At 35.7% G+C, this 19,788-nt stretch overlaps 1 protein-coding gene across 1 annotated transcript in view; it reads right to left on the reverse strand.

Annotated features, from left to right (window-relative positions):
- The window catches only part of LOC113387974 (low-density lipoprotein receptor-related protein 2), a 335,517-nt gene that overhangs the window by 4,618 nt on the left and 311,111 nt on the right, over nt 1–19,788 (reverse strand). The window contains exons 4-25 of the mRNA XM_026625380.1: nt 19,519–19,669; nt 18,981–19,156; nt 18,003–18,275; nt 17,512–17,733; nt 17,341–17,435; nt 15,205–17,194; nt 10,988–15,042; nt 9,874–10,837; nt 7,267–9,718; nt 6,769–7,061; nt 6,224–6,404; nt 6,006–6,137; nt 5,748–5,928; nt 5,271–5,581; nt 4,953–5,106; nt 4,500–4,633; nt 4,148–4,408; nt 3,568–3,813; nt 2,750–2,979; nt 2,367–2,633; nt 1,873–2,037; nt 1,020–1,174 (exon numbers count right to left, since the gene is read on the reverse strand). Of these exons, the coding sequence (XP_026481165.1) occupies nt 1,020–1,174; nt 1,873–2,037; nt 2,367–2,633; nt 2,750–2,979; nt 3,568–3,813; nt 4,148–4,408; nt 4,500–4,633; nt 4,953–5,106; nt 5,271–5,581; nt 5,748–5,928; nt 6,006–6,137; nt 6,224–6,404; nt 6,769–7,061; nt 7,267–9,718; nt 9,874–10,837; nt 10,988–15,042; nt 15,205–17,194; nt 17,341–17,435; nt 17,512–17,733; nt 18,003–18,275; nt 18,981–19,156; nt 19,519–19,669 (13,088 nt within the window). The remainder of the gene's footprint in view (nt 1–1,019; nt 1,175–1,872; nt 2,038–2,366; nt 2,634–2,749; nt 2,980–3,567; nt 3,814–4,147; nt 4,409–4,499; nt 4,634–4,952; nt 5,107–5,270; nt 5,582–5,747; nt 5,929–6,005; nt 6,138–6,223; nt 6,405–6,768; nt 7,062–7,266; nt 9,719–9,873; nt 10,838–10,987; nt 15,043–15,204; nt 17,195–17,340; nt 17,436–17,511; nt 17,734–18,002; nt 18,276–18,980; nt 19,157–19,518; nt 19,670–19,788) is intronic.

Below are 19,788 nucleotides of genomic sequence, written 5' to 3' on the forward strand. Positions count from 1 at the left end.
AATTTTAATTCTGGCTGAAGTCCTAGGGCTCACTTATATACTTTAAATAAATAATTGTAACTTTGGAATTCAATTCATATATTTCTATATGAATGATATTAGACAATGTCCATCATTTTAAATATGAATGATTAAGTTTTGTTTATTCACTTTTCTGTAATACATATATAGACGTCGTAGTTCAATTCATGAGCTCTTGTATTTTTTCTATTAAATAAAAATAATGAAAGTTACAGTATTTATAATAATCAATAATTAAGGCATGATACCATACATCACTAACTTTAACTCAGTCATTTTCTAAATTGTTTTACAGATTCTTAACAAAAATAAAACGACAAGTCTAATAAAGTACTGTACGGTAGATACGTTCCAAAAAACTAGCGTGTTATGCGAATCCGTGTTATGCGGGACAAGGAACTAGTACAACCTCCAGATAGTACTTTTCTGTACTACCTCCAGATCCGTGTATTATTTTTTGCAAAAAATTATTTGCGGTTACTTGCATTTAGCGGAAAGTTATTTATATATTTACCAGAGGCTAAAAGTTATCTTTATTAAAATTTTATGCTCATTTTCTTAAAATGAACTTTGTTTAAGACTTATTTACTAATTGTTCGGACAAGCTTAGAATTTTTTTCAATAGTAGGCGCTCAAATAATAAGTATCAAATTAGTTATTTTTTGCATTAGTTTCATCACATTTATTGAGCTATTGTACGGCGATTTTAATAATTTTAGATTAAATATTTGATTTTGATATTACTATATTTCTTATTTTATTAAGTTAGAGCGAACCCGTTCTTTAAAAGTACCGTATTATGAGGGGGATGGTATCAATTCTCAAACCGTGTTAGAGCGAATCCGTGTTGTAGAATTTGCAACTTTTCAATTATGACGTTATCAATAAAGCTATTAATATAAATTAATTATACTATTTAACTATACGTAGCACTTCCAAAATATACTTTTTCTTTGTCATATTATGATAAGGTAATTGTAATCATTCTAATTACTCACCTCACAATGTAGACCACTGAAACCAGGTGCGCAAACACACAAAGGATTCCAACCAGCTTCTGACTGCGAGCTGTGTTCTGTGTTATTCGGTTCTACACAATGACCACCGTTTTGGCATGGACAAATACGGGGTGCTGGACGAGGCCTTTCCGCAGCTATTGTAATAAAAATATTTTTTCAATATTATGATATCATATAATAATTGTTTTATCACCACAACTATTATATCACAACTATTATATACCCATATAATTTAACGTTCGATTATCATGAAATGTTGCAACCGATTCTTCATGCGGATAATACATTTACGCACTTTTTACAAATATTTTTATATACCACATTATATTTGAATATAAATGAAATAATTACTTTCCTTATTAGAAAGTCAGACTTTCTGCTTCATAAACAACTTTTACATTATGATTTTCTTCGCTAAAATTTTAACATACCGCAACTCTGCTCGATGCCAAAGTTATTGTGGTTCAAAATAATATGAGAGACTTCCAAGAATTGTATTTATAATAATGATCGATATCTTTTTTTACACATTTGTGACGCCCCTATGCCAGATGGCTTTCCTATGGGTGTTTGATGATTATTGAAATCAATGTCAGGCATTCATTTGAATATTGAATATCGATTACAATTATATATAGAATAACAATGGCTGAAAATGTATCGACTATAATAACTTTAAAAAATAATAACAACAAGAATAAATCGTATTTATCGACAAATAATAATATCTTGGTTTGCCAGGCATATCTTTAGTTTGGCAGTTGCGCAGACTTACTTTATATAGTTTTAAAAATTATATTTTTTTTAATTATTTTATAAAATTGATACATACCTGCATCACAAATAACTTCAGCTGTTGTCCTGTGAGACGGCGGTTGGGCAGTGTTATCCGGACAAGCGCAACGCCTACCTCCTGGTACTAGGAGACATAAATGCGAGCAGGCACTCGAATGACAAGGATTGTGCAATGATGTATTGTAGCGAGCAGCATGGTAAACTGAAATATTCAACTCATATTTTATTCAGATCTTAACTTTCAAATAATATATATTATAACCAGAATCAGCATGGCCTCGGATAATAGATACGGCAGATACCGCTGTAGCTAAGTGATTTTAACATTCAATCAATATTTTTTTATTCTAATGATTAAACTCAAGAAATTAACTTAAATAATAATTAATTTTGTGTAAACAAAAATTATGATTTTAAATTTGTAGGTATAAATATAACTACAATATTTCAACAACAATGGAATAAAGATAATGAAAATGAATTAAATCATTCTAAGCAATCGGAAAAATTATGATGTAGCTTGTCACTCACCTTTCACACTGCTTGGATTGACCAAGTCTTTAGCAACAACAACCGACACGCCTCTTCCAAATTTATCTTGTTGCAACAACTCTCCAGTATCTCTTGTTACCCAATATAAAGTTGACTCAAATACATCTAAGGAAATAGGATGGCGTAATGCTTCGCCCTTTAATATCGTTCTTCTTTGCGATCCATCTGGTTTCATTACCTCAATTGTATTCAATTTCGTATCCACCCAGTACACAGAGTTGTCCATATTATAATCTATTGCCAAGCCTGACAGAGAAATGTTTTAAATTACTTTTTAAATAAAACTAATAAAGTAAAACCGGTATTAAATAATACTATAATATCACTATAATATTTTTACAATTGGCATATATTTATCTTACCAGCTGGATGCCTTATGGCCTCAGTAATAAGGGGTCTACGTTTTGATCCATCCATCCATGACACTTCGATCTTAGGAGCTGATCCTGCATCTGCCCAGAACATTCTTCCAAGTTGTGGATTTAAAGCAACAGAAGTCGGACTTTCGAGTCCTGCACTTACAAGTGCCCTACGATATCTGCCATCAGTTTTAGCTACCATCACACGACCGCGTGGTTTCGATCCAGAACGACTGTAATGAACAAACAAACATATACTATTTTTGCATTGCAACAATATTGAAACATAAAATGCACAAAATACTAAATACTTAAGCATCTGAAAACTTGGAATTACGAGCCTAACTTGAGGTAATAAACCTGAATTGCACATAAAAAATAATTTAAGATAAAATACGCTTAATAAAGGTTAGTAAAATTTCAAACTAAATTAACTGCTAAGAAATAAAAATTTTAAGTGAATAGTAGGGCCAGCGGTGGCGATATCGGTTAGAGCGTGGGCTAGCAGCAACTAGTCCCGGGTTCGCTGGTTCGATTCCCGCTATCTTTGATGTCAAATTTCCACTTGAGATTTTAGATCACAATATAATTCCAAGTAGAAATCGTCTTTCGTGAACATCCAATCATGTGTTAACTATTAGACGTAAGAACTAATATCAAAAATATCCTACACATAAGAGAATGGTTAATCGGTGGATTGCCTCTCATAAAATACATAAGTAGTCATAAGTCCTTAACAAACAAACAGGTTATAGAACATATAAGAGTTCTGATTGCTGATCAAAACAATAAAAAAAAGAAAAGTAAAAGCATTATTATACCTGTCAGTTTCAGTCCAGTATAAATTATCGGCGACCCAATCGATGGCGAGAGCTGTTGGTTTGGAACCACCTTTCATATCCAAATCTTGAGCGTGACCGGATTTAGCGCGTCCGTCTTGTGCATTTACCATGTACGATCGTTTTATAGTTTTGTCGTAGCTGTCAGCCCAGAAGACAATTTGCGTATCTGGTGCATAATCCAAAGCTTCAATGCGTTTTTCGGAGTCAATGACTTCAACTTCATCTCTGAAATAAATAATTACCATGTGCTGCATACTTTGTTCAAAAATATTATAATCCATTGCAATTATCTCAGCTTCCTAGAATATTTCTTGTTCACTTTTCAAAGATTGAATAATGTAGAACAGAAAACATAAAACAGTAATAACTCCCTTTTTCTCGATGTGCATGGGTAGCAAAAATAAATCTTGAAAACTAATGACCCAACATAAATTTATATTTTATATTTTATTTGATATATAAGTTAAACCATTATATTTATTGAGCATATATCATTCTTTAAATAGTGAGGAGAGTAATATGCAATTTATGAACAGAATATTTAACAATTATAGCAAACCTTTCTCTAAAGCTGTATGTTCTGATTTCCGGTCCATTGGCAAACACCAAAGAAACGCCTTGCTTCTCCTCACTTTTGCAAACACCCGAAGTACCGTCTTGCAATCTAAAACCAGGGGCGCACGAACATGCAAATGTACCGTTGAGATTTGAACAGATTTGTGAGCAATGGTGGGCACCAGTTGCACACTCATCAACGTCTTCGCATTTTTTACGGTTCTCTGGAGATATTATGAAGCCAGGATAGCATGCACAAATGTATCTGCAATTGAGAATTGATTAGCGTGAGTTCTCTTGAATATGACTCAACAATCAAAGAAAAATTCTATAATTAGAAATACACAATGACTCACCCTCCATCAGTAAGATTAATACAGTGCTGTTCACAACCGCCTCTATCTGAACCAGGCTCTGAGCTGCAACTCTTGACGTGGTGACAACCTAATTCATCGGATGAATCGCCGCAATCGTCCGCAAAATCACATACCTGTTATAGATATTAAAAATGTAAAATATTTGTATGACTGATTGAGTTCCAAAAGTACAAACTATTGAAATCGCCACAAAACCGAAAACTATTTTTTGTTAATTTTAAGTTTCAATTTTAGAGTTTCTGAGTATGTAGGCAGTCAACAAATAATCTATCGTTATCTTAAACTATTATATAATTATAAAATAATATCGTTATCTTTAAATTTTACAATATAATAAAATTATAATTTAACTGCAGTAAATTAATTTCTTTTGTTCAAAATATGGAGATAAAGAAATTTGCTTCGAAGCACTGAGAATACTTAGATGTTTACCTGTGTTTTATCAATACATTTCTTATTGGCGCATTGGTATTGTGCGTAAGGATCACAAGGTTTGGGTCGAGCAGAACAAAGTGTCATATTATTTTCGTCACTTCCATCACCGCAGTTGTCCACACCATCACATAGTTGATATCTTGCTACACATCTGTGAGAATTACGATAATTCAGTTTTACTTATATATCAATAGATCAAAGGTCTATATTATATACTTTGTCTACATAATTATACTGCGCAGAACAAATGGTATAAATGGAAAATCTTTATTTATTTGAAATAAAAAAAATAAAAATTTGAAGATAATATCTTACCTGTGATTATCGCATTGGAATCTGCGAAGGGTATCACAAGTAAAGTTGGTGCACATATCCTGCAACTCATCACTTCCATCACCGCAGTCATCAGTTCCGTCACAAAGATCAGCTTGGGAAACACACAATTTATTCGCGCATTGATATTTTGATTCTGGACAATATCTTCCGCCTGGATATCGGGCTGGGCAGTCTATCTCGTCTGACATATCACGACAATCTTTGTCTCCGTCGCAGCGGAAGTGTGAGGCGACACAGTGACCACTGGCACATTGGAAGGTACCATTCTTACATTGATAGCCCATACAACCCTATAAATAGAACGATAAGAATAATAAATAATTGTTATTCTTTATTCAAAATCTAGTAATGTAAAATCGCAATTCAACATTTGATCGCGGGTTATTATTATTATTATATAATGTAAATTTTATGAAACCAAATAAATTGACATAATCAATGATAATAGTGGCCTACCTGTTCGTCAGTATCATCTCCACAGTCATCTTCGTGATCGCATCGCCACCTTGCAGAAATACATTTTCCATTTCCGCACTTGAATTCACTCTCAGAACAATCACGGTATTTACCAGTGCAACGTGCTTCAGTTTCATCCGAGCCATCACCACAATCATCAGCAAAATCACACAACCATTGCCTGATAAAAATATATAATTACATGAATATTGTGCAATGAATAATAAATATTATCTTGCAATTATTTAGATTACTTACTTGGGAATACATCGGTTATTAGCACATTTGAAATCAGTTTCAGAATTGCAAGCAGGGCAATTGGCTGGTAACTCGTCGCTATTGTCGCGGCAATCATCCTTACCATCGCAGAACAACCATTTGGGAATACATCTAAAATAAAAAATGGTAATAATTACTTATTTATCATTAATAATTACAAACACAATAACTTATCTAATAAAAATTTCACCACTAACCTGTAATTTGATTGACCAGGGCAGCGTTGCCATCCAGTTGTACAATTTCTTTGACGACACATGTAAGCAGGCTCATCAGAATCATCACCGCAATCGTTATCAAAATCACACATCCATAGTTTAGGAATACATCTGCCATTTTTGCATGAAAATTCAGTATCTGGATCACAAGCCCGCTTGTCTAAAACAAAACACAAATTGAAACTTTAAATCACAACAGTTAATCAATCATCGGTAAGTATATATTATAAAATTTTATAATAACAGTATAATTGTGAATCACTCATACCTCATATAGATTGCAAAATCAATAAATGGCATATTCTGCCGCAAAGAAATAAACCATACTCACTAATTAAACATTAAATATAAATAAACCATAATAACATGTTCCTGCTTTTCGTTTGTTGCATTTTTAACATATATAGTTGATAACAACAACTTACACAGTTTTTATAAATTTTTAGACAATTGAATTTTATTTTCAAAAACAAGAATTAAAATCACCGTGATTCTCAGAAATAATGCTTATTGATATTACTTACGACACATAGCCGGATCTTCATCACTGCCATCCTTACAATCAGCATCTCCGTCACAACGCCAGCTGTCTAATACGCAACGTCCACTGGATTTGCATTTAAATTCATGTTCTGGACAAGGTAAGTCACAATGTTGTTCGTCAGAAGAATCACCACAATCATCAGCGCCATCGCAAATTGTTACTGAGGGCGTGCAATTGCCATTCCGACACTGGAAGGAACCAGATCGGCATGTACGAGCTGGGCAAGTAGACGGCTCATCCGAACCGTCGCGACAGTCCTTTTCACCATCACATCTATTGAAGTTATCAAAATAGTTATATTATGTTTTGCATGCAATTGAATCATATAAGATAAACCGCAACTGAATTTATCGAATGTATTTCAAATTTTTTCAACAAAAATAGTTTAATAAAACTTTTAAGATTCAAATATAATAATTTCAGTTTAATAATTATTTTGAATAAAATCTATTGATTGAATCTTTATTAAATAACTTACTTCCAGAACCACGGTATACATTTTTCATCATTGCCGCCGCATCTATGCTGTCCTTCTGTGCAATTGGCAATGCATGTCTTCATATCTCTCGCCAAGTAAAATTGGTTCGGACATGCACATCTATATCCTGTGGCACCATCCTCAGTGTAGCCCTCGACGTTCAAATAGCTGGATTCAAGTGGCGGTGAAATCAAACACAAATGCGTGCAACCTCCATTGTTAGTACCACAAGGGTTTGTGTATGTAATTTGACGTAAAGGATGAACAATATGAACATCATAGGGTCGGTGAGTAGTATTTCTTATAATGCGATAATCAGCTCCACTAAATTTGTTGGCACTCAAAATAGCTTTAATATTCCAATCAGTCCAATAAAGTGTATCGTCAAAGATTGAAAGAGCGAATACATGTGGAACTTTATTTCCAGATAAAACAATATGTCGATGTCGTCCTTCTAAATCAGAAAATGCTATATAATCTAAATGCGCATCTGCCCAGTAAATTCTGTCGGTGAAATAATCGATCGTTAAAGCATTTGGCCAAGCGATATCATCTTCCCATGTTAGAATTCTAGTGAAATTAGATCCATCCATACCCATTTTGGCAATATAGGCTTGCAAATGCCATGAAGTGAAATACAAGTATCCAGTGCCAGGATGTACAACTAAAGCTCTAGGATCCGCTATACCAGTTTTCAAAGTTTTCCTTCTGGTGCCATCTAATTCTGCAACATCTAGATTCTTCGAATGCCGATCCAACCAATATAATTTTCTACCAATCCAATCGATAGCTATACCTTCCAAACCGTGAGAATCGTGTCGCACAATAGGTTCTTTCTCAGATACTTCAGAGAAATAGTTTGATCTAAAGATTGTTTTTGCCGTGACGTCACAGAAGTAAACTTTTTTATCGGCGTTGTCAAAATCTACAGCCACAACATTCATTAAGTCTTGGTGCATCACATTATATTTAGTTGCATCTACCGACATATTACGTACATAGTACTTATTAGTAAATATCAGCCATGGTTCTGTGTTGTCTTTTCGCTTACAAGTATGTTCATCTAACTGACGTTCATAGTATCTTTCATCACATTTGCAGTAGAAACCACCAGGAGTATTTGAACAATGCTGTGAACAAACTCCAGGCGTTTCAAGGCATTCGTCGATATCGGCACAAGCTTTACCGTCGCTTAATAGTTTATAACCTTGATTACAATCGCAGTAATAGCTCGTTAAAGTATCGACACATTTATGGCCGCACTGATGTATTTCTACTTTGGCACATTCATCGACGTTACAGTGAAGAGGCTCATCGGAATCATCCTTACAGTCTGAAACTTTATTGCAAACGAGATGGTAATCAATACATTGACCATTCTGACACTGGAATTGTGTAGGGTCAGCACAAGTTGCATTCTCTTTCTTACAACCAACTTCATCAGATCTGTCACCGCAATCATCTTCTCCGTCGCATCTATATTGACTTCTGATGCATTTGAAATTTTGGCACGTGAATTCTTGAGTTGAACATGTTTTGTATTGCGAATTACAGAATTTACCCTCATCAGTACCGTCACCACAATCATTATCGTGATCGCATAACCAACCTTTATTGATACATCTGCCATTTTCGCAAGCAAACTGTTCTTCCCCGCAAGGCTGTGGACTAGGACAATGATGAGTAGTTGTATTTTCATCGGCTCCATCGACACAATCAGGATCACCATCGCAGAGCCATTTTCGTGGTATACATTGCGCTCGTCCCCAGGCTTTATTTTCTGTACAAGTAAATTCTGTTTCATCGTCACATTTTCTGTCATTACATTGATGACGATCATCTTCATCACTGTTATCCAAACAATCATTATCTCCATCACAGATATAAATTCGAGGTATGCAGTTTCCATTATCGCATGTGAATAAATCACCGAAGCAAGTTCTTCCTTCACTCTTGCAATACTCTGGTGGTTCATCAGATCCATCTCCACAATCGTCATCGCCGTCACAATACCATGTTGCAGGAATGCATCTATGGTTCGGACATCTAAAACTATTCTGAGGACACGTTCTTTGCGCGCAGTGTAAAGGATCTTCATCGCTGTTATCTCCACAATCATTGTCTCCATCGCACAACCAGTAGGGTTCGACACAAATATTGGTATTTTTACATTTTAAGTGATTAGCTGCGCAAGTAGTATTTTGTGGGCACCGTTCATGAGTTTCATCAGAGGTTACGTTGTCTTTACAGTCATTTACTCCATTGCAGACCTGTGACATCGGAATGCATCGTGAGTTCGCGCAAGTGAACTCGCCATCAGCACATGGAGGATATGTGCAACCGACCTCGTCAGATCCATCTTTGCAATCGTTTTCGTGATCACATTTCCAGGACTTAAATATGCAGCGACCATTTGCACAACGGAACTCGTTCGGAGAGCATGAGTGGAATGCTGAAATAATTCATATTTTGTTATTTATCTACTTTTTAAGTTTAAATGAATACAAAATTGATATCAAGTGGTAATAACTTAGTCAATTTTATATTTTAGTTCATAATAAAGTTACAACAAAAATATTTCGAAGAAGTATAAACCAAAATACTTACTGCAATAATTTTGATCTTCATCACTGTTGTCACCACAATCATCATCGCCATCGCAAGACCACATCCTTGATATACACTTTCCATTCTTGCAATAAAATTTACTGGAATCACATGTGAGGTTTTTAGCAACGCACATTCTTCCTTCATTAACCAATTTAGAATTCTCATCGCATTTACATTCGGCGGTACCATTCATGCCAGGGTGGCAGCTTTGGGCGCAACCACCATTATTGATATTGCATGGATTTACCTGACACACCTGTCTAGTGAGAGAGTAAATATGTATATCCCTAGGAGAATCATCCAAGCGTTTAACAATGTCGATCATATTGGCTCCAGTATGCTTTTCTGCTCGATAGACACCTTTCAATTGCAAATCGGTCCAGTATATGTGTTCGCGGAATACCGTTATTGCAAATGGATAAATTGTAGCAGAAATTAACACTTCTCGATTTCCGCCATTTAAGTCTGATCTTTCAATTTTTTCGCGGACCGCATCAGTCCAGTACAACATGCGTTCTTCGTAATCGATGGCAAGTCCACTAGGTTGAGATAAATCGGTGTCCACAATCGCTTTCTTCAATGATCCAGCCATCGTAGTTCTGAAAATTTTACCTGATGTTCCAAATCTTCCCCAATCAGTATAGTACAGTGATCCATTACAGGGATCTAATATTATGGCACGAGGTCTCTCGACTCTGGCTATCATGACTAGTTCTGAACCATCAGTGTTCATTGCGTAAATTGAATTATTGGAACTGTCGGTCCAATAAATTTTCTTCTGTGTCCAATCATAAGCAATTCCTTCTGGATTGATACCCTTATTTAGAATGGTTTGCATTTCTGAAGAAGATGGATTATCGCTTGGTAACCAACCAATACGTGCCCATGGTCGAATTTGCGTGAAAAATAGTTTATGATCTGCATAATCAAAATCTAATCCAACAACATTTGTAAGATTTCCCTGGAAAAAAATTCATTTGTAAATCAATTATTGTTGATACTATATAAAATTTATTAAAAAGTTTATACTAATATAACAACTTGTTGAAAATTTGTAAATAAAAAGTTAAATTTTCAATTATCATTTTTTGATCTATTATGATATACTTACAAGTGGAGCGAATGGCACACTATTCGATTTAGGGTCCAGAGCAACACCTCTAATTTCAGTTCTTGTTGAAAACACAATATATTCGTTCACAGTTTCACATTTTTTACCATCGGCAGCGAGTTTTCCACTTGCACATTCACATTTGAAAGCAGGAAGGTCTTGACGATCTCTTGGCATGGCAAAACAAAGTTGTTCGCAACCGCCAACTCCATATTTCAAACATGGATGTAATTCCTCCAAAGGTTGGTTTGATGCGTCAAATATTGAAATGTCTCGCAATTTATCTAAATTAGTTCTAACTCTTTCCGGTAAAGTCGTATTTCCAGGCAATTTAGAAGCTTTGTATACAGTTTGCAAATTTCTATCTACCCAATAAACATCAACCACATGAATTGCTAAACCCATTGGATTTGGTAAATTTCTTCGAATTACTTGTCTATTGCCACCACTATATGACACCTTTTGAATCATATCGAGTTTGGAGTCAACCCAATATACATCGTGCGTTAACATGTCAATGGTCAAATCACGTGGATTCGATATACCTGATGTAACCAATGGAGTCCAATTAGAACCGTCTAACAAAGCTTTTCCAATTCTTGGGTATTGGCCATAATCAATCCAATAGAGCACTCGTTTTAATGGATTTACAGCCAGTTCTCTAGGCGCATCGGTTGTCGTTTTGACTAGTAATTTTCGATTAGTTCCATCTAACCAACAAACTTCTACATAGTTTTCATGCGGAAAGACGTTTGTGAAATACATGTTACCAGCAATCCAGTCAATCGTTAAACCTCTGATTCCATTACTTCCTATACCATCCTTTATTATTTGTTGCAATTCTGAACCATTAGGACGTACTCTGAATATTCCATTCCACTGACCCCTATTGAATTCTACCCAATATATCCAATTTTCTTTATATAAAATATCAACATGTAAAATATGATGTCCTGGTCCAGAAATAGGCAGCATGGCTTCGGAACTATCTTCTAAACTATATCCTCTAGCAACATCTAATTGTGCAACGACAGCGAATGTGCGATAAGGTTTACACCTTACTTCATTTTCCTTCTTGTGTCCCATACTACAGGCGCATACTCTTGAATTTGATTCAGCTGGGATACATAATTGTTCGCAACCTCCATTATCTACTAAACAAGGATGCTGACTGAAAGATCTTTTCTTAAACATTGTAAGTGATCGTAAATCAGCTTCATTTTCCATTATTATTTTTGGATGATCACCATTTGGTAAATCCACTCGCACAATTTTTTCATGAAGTGGATCTAAATAGTATAGCCTACGATCAAGAACTGCTAATGACTTAGGTCTTGCAATATCATTTTTCTCAGAAAGCAACGTTCGCCGGTCGTCACCGTTAGTGTTCATCTCTATAACGGCTGGGGGATGCTGGGAGCTAAAATATAGCATTTTAGTTTCAAGATCTATAGTTATAGTTTCAGGTCTTTCTACATCTTTTATTAAAACAATCGAATTTGTACCGTCCATATTGACTTTGCCAACTTTGGAAGGAACACCGAAACCGCCCTCATCTATCCAGTAAAGTTTGCCTTGCGATGGGTCTAAACACATAGCTCTCGGCTTAGCTACAGACGTAGCATTTCCGTCATTAGCCAGAATTACTTTTCTATGTTTTACTTTACCGTCAACTTTAATAACTTCTAAATTGCCCGCAATTTTATTGGCAATAAACAGATTTCTACCAAGCCAGTCAAAAGCAATAGCAAATGGAGCTCCTATAATACCAGTGTTAACTCCAAGAAATTCTGTTTTATTTCCACCTCCATAAGGTGTTGTATAAATGGTACAATTTTCATCATCTTCTTCTTTTCCTTGTACCCAGTATAACGTCTCGCCTTTTCTATCAAAGTCTAACCCGGTTCCTCCTTCAATACCAACAACTGGAGACATTGTACCTGCTCTAGAATCACTATTTACTAAAGGTACATCAATGATTTGAGTTCCTTTCATAACCATCAAATACGCAGTGTCTTCTTCTGTACATTTACCTTCAGATATAAGCTTATAGCCAGGTTTACACTTACATGCATATCCTTTTGCCTCAGATGGACTTAATAAGCATATATGTTGGCAGCTGGCTTTGATACATGGATTATCTGACATAGGTTGTAACGAAGGATGATGAACATGTATAGATAATGGTTGAGATATTAAATGAGAAACCACTGTTTGATTTGTACCTTTAAATTTGTGTGCTGATAGAACTCTATTTAATTGCCTATCGGTCCAATATAACGTATCTTCAAATAAGGACAAGGAATGCGGATGTAACAAGTAATGACTTCCCGATAAAACTTGTTGCCTTCCAGTACCATCGTAATTACAAAAATCAATAAAGTCTAATTTAGAATCGGCAAAGTACACGCGTTTATTAGCAGTATCTAGCGTTAAGCCATTAGGCCAATATATTTTGGTATTTATTATAGTAGATCTCATTGTGCCATCCATACCCACACGTTCAATTCTAGGATTTTCTCCCCAATCTGTCCAGAACAACCATCTTGTACCTGGTGTAGGATCCAAGCACATGCCGCGGGGCTGAGTAATATTTTCTCTAACAAGCACAATTCGATTAGAACCATTTTCTTTAGAAACTTCTATTGTATTTAATTTGCTATCCAACCAGTATAAATTACCACCGACCCAATCATATGCGAGTCCTTCCACTAAGTCTAGACCAGTTGACATTACTTCTCGTGGTTCGCTACCTCGATCCAGTCGAGATATTTTCTTTAATTTCATGTCACTCCAAAAGATTGTACCAGTATGCATATTTGACGCCGTAGCTACGACATTTTCTACAATAATAGGAACACGTTCCAACCCTTGTTCTTTAAGATCGGCTACTAATATAGAGTGTCTGTTGGAAATGATTAGGAAAGCAGCAGAGTGATTCACAGCTTTGCAAGAATGTTTATCTGGTTCTAGAATGTAGCCATCAGTACATGAACAATAATATGAAGATTTTACATTTGTGCATGTTTGAGAACAAATACCAGGTGGCCAGCATTCATTGATATCTTCACATGTAAATGAATCATTGCCCAGGGATTCACCATGTGGACATAAACACATAGCCCCTAATGGTGTTTGTTTGCATCCATTTGAACATAATCCGCCTTGATGCATACATTCCGCTAAGTCACAACCCGGGCCTTCATCTGAACCATTAGGACAGTCTTGTTTACCATCACAAACAGATGTCATATTAACACATCTATTTGTGACTCCCGGACATTGCCATTGCCCAGATGGGCATCTAAATGGCGGAGGAACACACGCGTGCTCAGCACTTTCATCTGAACCATCTCCGCAGTCATCTTTTCCATCACAAATATATGCTTTGAAAACACATTGAGAGTTATTGCATTTGTAAAAGTTAGGAGCGCAATCAACTTGCCCACACGAAGGTGGTTCATCTGAATGATCATCACAATCTGGTGTACCATCACAATGCCAAGTTCTTGGAATACATATGCCTGAGCTTTGACATTGGAATTGTTTTTCATCGTTGCACCTATCAGGTGCGATTGAAGGGCAACCTAATTCATCACTGCCATCGTTACAGTCAGGTATGCCATCACATTTATATGCTTCTTGAACACATTGCCTCAAATCAGAACATTTGAATTGACTCGGTAAGCATGTTATAGGGGGACAATCAACTTCATCTTGCTTATCAAAACAATCGTCATCTCCGTCACAAACCCATGATTGCGGTATACAATGCCCTGTACGAGGACATGTAAATTGGAAGTAAGCACATGTTTTTTCTGCGCAAAAATCGCCTTCATCGGAACCATCACCACAATCATTTTCACTGTCACATTTCCAAGTATTTGGGATACAACGTCCGTTATCACATGCAAATTGTGAAGAACTGCATGTAAGATTTACGCAACCAGTTTCATCCGAAAAATCACCGCAATCATTTTCAGCATCACATTTAAATGTAAGGGGTACACATCGCCCGGATTTGCATTGAAACTCGTTAGCACCGCATGTAGGTTCTGTAAATAAATATTAATATTTTAAACACTGATACAATATATAGATATATGAATATGTATATGAATAATAATGAACCTAGTAATTTTTATCATTTATGTGACAAATTAAATAATGATAGTAAAGATAGTAAAGATTACTGAAATGTTGAAAAGTATACTAACTAGTACAGTTCTGTTCCTCATCACTATTATCCAGACAATCATTGTCACCATCGCAAACCCAAGATTTAGGTATACAACGCTGATTATTACATGTGAAGTCCCATGAATTTGGACAAGCTTGTACTGGTGGTTCTGCATTCGGATCAGCTTGACACGTTCTTCCATCGACTTCTGAAATTCTTTCACCATAGGGACATGCACACTGAGCCATTAATGTTCCTTTTGTGTCATTTCTTGGTACAGCAAAACAAATTTTATCACAGCCACCATTGTCAATAGAACAAGGTTGATTACGATCAACCACTTGCACTGCTTCACTATAGACTTTAACACCATATAGACGATTAGTTTGAGGTTCTTTCACCATTGTTTCTTCTTGCTCACCAGTTAACTTATGTAAGCGCACTATAGCGTCTAGCCTCCAGTCCGTTATATACATCCATTCATTATGAATGACTATAGAGAATGGATGTCTGATTAATCTAGAGTTCACAGTTTTAACATCAGTACCATCCAAATTCGAATGTTGCACATGGTCTAATAAAGCATCACACCAATATACACGATCTTCTTTGAAGTCAATTGATAAACCATTAGGCCAGCCTAATGTCACATTTTTAAACACAATCAATCCTGTGCCATCACTATTGGCTCTTGAAATATTTGCTGGACGATCCCATTCAGAGAAAAATATGTAACCTCGATTAGGATGAACTACAATAGCTCTTGGGCGCTTCAAATTTCGTAGTAACGTGCGTCTATGTGTAACATTTCTAGTTGATAAGACATTTAGAGTTCCTTTACGACTGTCTATATAATAAAGATTTTTAGATGCCCAATCAACTGCTAAGCCTTCCACTCCTTCATTTTGTGAAGCTAGCACAATTTCTCTACCAGTTCCGTTGCGGTAAACTCTATATATAACATCTTGAAGAACATCAGAATAATAAATATGGTGATCTCTTGCATCGAAGTCCAAACCAACAAACCTAGCTCTCCTTGATACAACTGGTAGGATTGCATCGCTAAATCCTTCGATAACAGGGTCCAAAACTTTGCCTTTGATGAAACGTTGCTGAGAGTACATGAGAAATTCTGTTACGAGATTACAATTTCTTAAGTCTGAAGCTAATTTCCAGCCAGTATGGCATGCGCATCTGAATCCGAGCGGAGCAGGTGAACTTTGATCTGATGATATCGCGGTTACAACACACATTTGTTGACAACCTCCATTATTATTGCCACATGGAGATGCTGCCTTCGGTTGGCTCAAAGCATGAACTGCTATAACAGCCCTAGGATCACGAACCTCTTTTGATTTATAAATTGCTAGGATGCTAGGCGTGCCTTCAAACCGATTTACGGACATAACACCTTGCTTTGTACCGTCAGTCCAAAATACTCGATTCTCAAATAGCGCTAATCTAGATGGACTTGGAACGGGTTGACCACGTAATACCATAACTCTCTTGTTGCCATCGTAATCTACAGTTTCAATATAATCTAATAACGAATCACACCAAAACACTCTCTTTGCTATGACATCCACAGCAACACCCGAAGCTTTGTAAGCCGCTTCTGAAACAATGCTGCGAGCATGCGTACCATCCATATGAGCTCTTAGAACGTGCCCACCATCAGCAACAAACATTAGTCCAGACGTAGGATCTAAAGCGATGTCTGCAGGACTGGTTAAGTTTGATCCAAGGACGACAGCATGCCAATGACCATCAAATTCAAAAACATCAACTTTTTGACCAACACTGTCAGCCACATATAATTTGTCTCCAACCCAATCGACTGCTATGGCAACAGGTGACCATGTTCCCGGAATAGCAATATCTTTATCACCAGACGTAAAAGACGCAAATGATGCACCGTTTAGTGTTTGCGCGTGAACTTTTCGCGTTTTTACGTCCGACCAGAATAACATATTGCGCTCGTAGTGAAATGATAAACCACTGGCACCAGTTGCATTTGCTATGCTGACCTATAAAATAGAACATACTATTAATATTCACGTAAATAGAATAATAATTAAACCGAACCAATTAATTACGTTTTGAAATCAATGACTGGTTGAGTTATTATAATGCAAAACTATATATAATATATAAGATTATATTTTATACTTACTGCGTCCTGTCCTAAATGAGACATTCTCAAAATTGCTCGTTCGTGTGCAAATATCAACTCCATAGAACCTGAATCTGGAGCCGCACATCTTCCACCTATAAAGATGAAAAACAAGTTCGTAATTAATTGTATTATTATAAAATTATTACTATTACTAACCGTTTCCTTCGCCATTTCTTAACATATATCCATGGGCACAACTGCACCGGAATCCTCCGTCTGTATTTTCGCAAAGCTGATCGCATTTTCCCCATTCAGAACATTCATCCAAATCTGAACATGTGCGATTATCGGCTATATTCAATGCCCTTCCAGCAGGACAATAGCAACGCCCACCAGTCAAAGACGCCGCGCATTTGTGTTCGCAACCCAGTGCGGGACATGATGCCGTAGCTGTAATGAATAAAAGTAGCGATATTCAATATCAAATAGAAACTATTTATTATGTAAATTTAAGCTTCCTCTTATTCCGATAAAATAATAAATATGATAAATCGAATAAAATTTGATATTGACTTTATCCGGCAACACTCATTTGAAGCAATACTCATTTTAGTGATATGTTATTTTATTTTAAATTCTAGGTAGAACACTTAGTCAAATATATAAATTTAATTTGGTAACAATACAAAAATAAAATAAATAATCCTATTTCAACTCACAGCACGCAGCTTCCTCGTCAGCTCCATCTTCACAATCTCGTTTGCCATCACAAAGCTGCGTTCGTGCGATGCATTTCGGTTGCAGAGCTGAGTTACTGCCGGACTGAGAACTCTGTGGACACAGAAATTTATCTCCAGGACAAGCAGCCGATCCAGTGCAGTTAGCTTCATCAGATCCGTCGGAACAGTCATGATATCCGTCACAATGAAATGATGCAGGTATGCAGAGCGCATCTGCGCAACGGAACTGACCGGCATGACAGGGTGGAAAATCTAAATAGTACATTATAAAACATTATTTAAGTTATTCAACTTGAATGGTCTTCTTGAATAATATGTTGATGCACTTGTTCTTAGCTGAATTAAAAATTAGCTGAATTATTACCATTCGATTTTACAAGGCATTTTCAAATGTTAATATATACTATTTAAAACTCGAAGAGGCATTTAAGGTGACTATTAAAAGACTGGCTCTTAATGAATGTACCAGTAGCCGTTTCACATATTGCAATCTACTTTAAGCAATTAAGAAAGTAGAAGGAATAAGCTTCGTGAAGCGGCAAGAAAAGAAATGTCCTTTCTTCCTGCTCTGCGTAATTTAGTTTGGATTAACCGGCAGCTTTGCACAAATTACTTTAATTACAATTTATAATACCTGTAATAGCGACCATATCATGCAACCACTAGGGCTCTAGAGATATTCTAAGGAATATTTTTTTTTAAATACAAAATCTTTATTTTATTAAAACTTGAATTCAAAAATTTCCAGATGATCATTTTTTTCTAATTTTTCTATTTTTTAATATTCATTTACTTTTGTAAGTTTTGTTTATTTTTTAATATGTTGGACAGTTTACAAAATTTCCATAGTTCTTCATAGTAAATATTGTAATTAAATGCGGTATAACATCAGCTCAATTGTTTTAAAAATTTAGAACATTTTGTTTACATAATCATGCTAATCATGGGAGAACTTACTGCATCCTTGTTCATCACTTCCATCGCCACAGTCGTCCCTGTGATTACATTTAGCAGATGACTCAACACATTTTTGACCATTAGAACACCTGAATTGTTCTAAAGTACAAGCTACGCCCATAACTACACCAGGTTGACCGCTTCCTGCTGGACAATTTTCTTCGTCCCTCCCGCTCCTAAAATAAAATATGGTTATGAATGTATTTATTTATTCGTAAAACACTATTAGAATATTCAATAAAAAAGTACATTTTCTTTCTTTATATACCAGTTCAATAAGAAGTCTTTTAAAATAAGAAGCACTAGAACTTGTATTACAAAACTCTTGAAATTAATAATTTTCTATTTATTTTATTCCGTTTCTTAAACAACTCAATTTATGTTTACAGTAATATCTAAGAAAACAAATGAAAAATCAATATACGAATAAAAAAATTAATATGGAAACCATGATATGCTATTTGATATATCATTTTCATATCAACATAATATCACAATGCATACCATTTTACTAAATATATAGATAATGTAACAATACCTGCAATCTAAATAACCATCACAACGTTTCTCTTTAGGTATGCAGAGATCGGATGATGTCGTCGCCATCATTGTTGATGGAATCGAAGTCGACGCAGCAGTTGAAGGCGCTGGACCGCAATGGAAATCGTCGGTCTGACATTTGCGATACGCTGGAATAGTAAAAAAATGAATTTGATAGTAAATTAAAAAAAAATATGATGTATGTTTTTGCTGGACTGTATAATTAGGGCAATTTCACGAAAAACGACAGCAAAATATTTTTAGATCG

The sequence above is a fragment of the Ctenocephalides felis genome, unplaced genomic scaffold, assembly GCF_003426905.1.
Source record: "Ctenocephalides felis isolate EL2017-DRISC unplaced genomic scaffold, ASM342690v1 CF-g0.4_SCAFFOLD_03572, whole genome shotgun sequence".
NCBI lineage: Eukaryota > Metazoa > Arthropoda > Insecta > Siphonaptera > Pulicidae > Ctenocephalides > Ctenocephalides felis.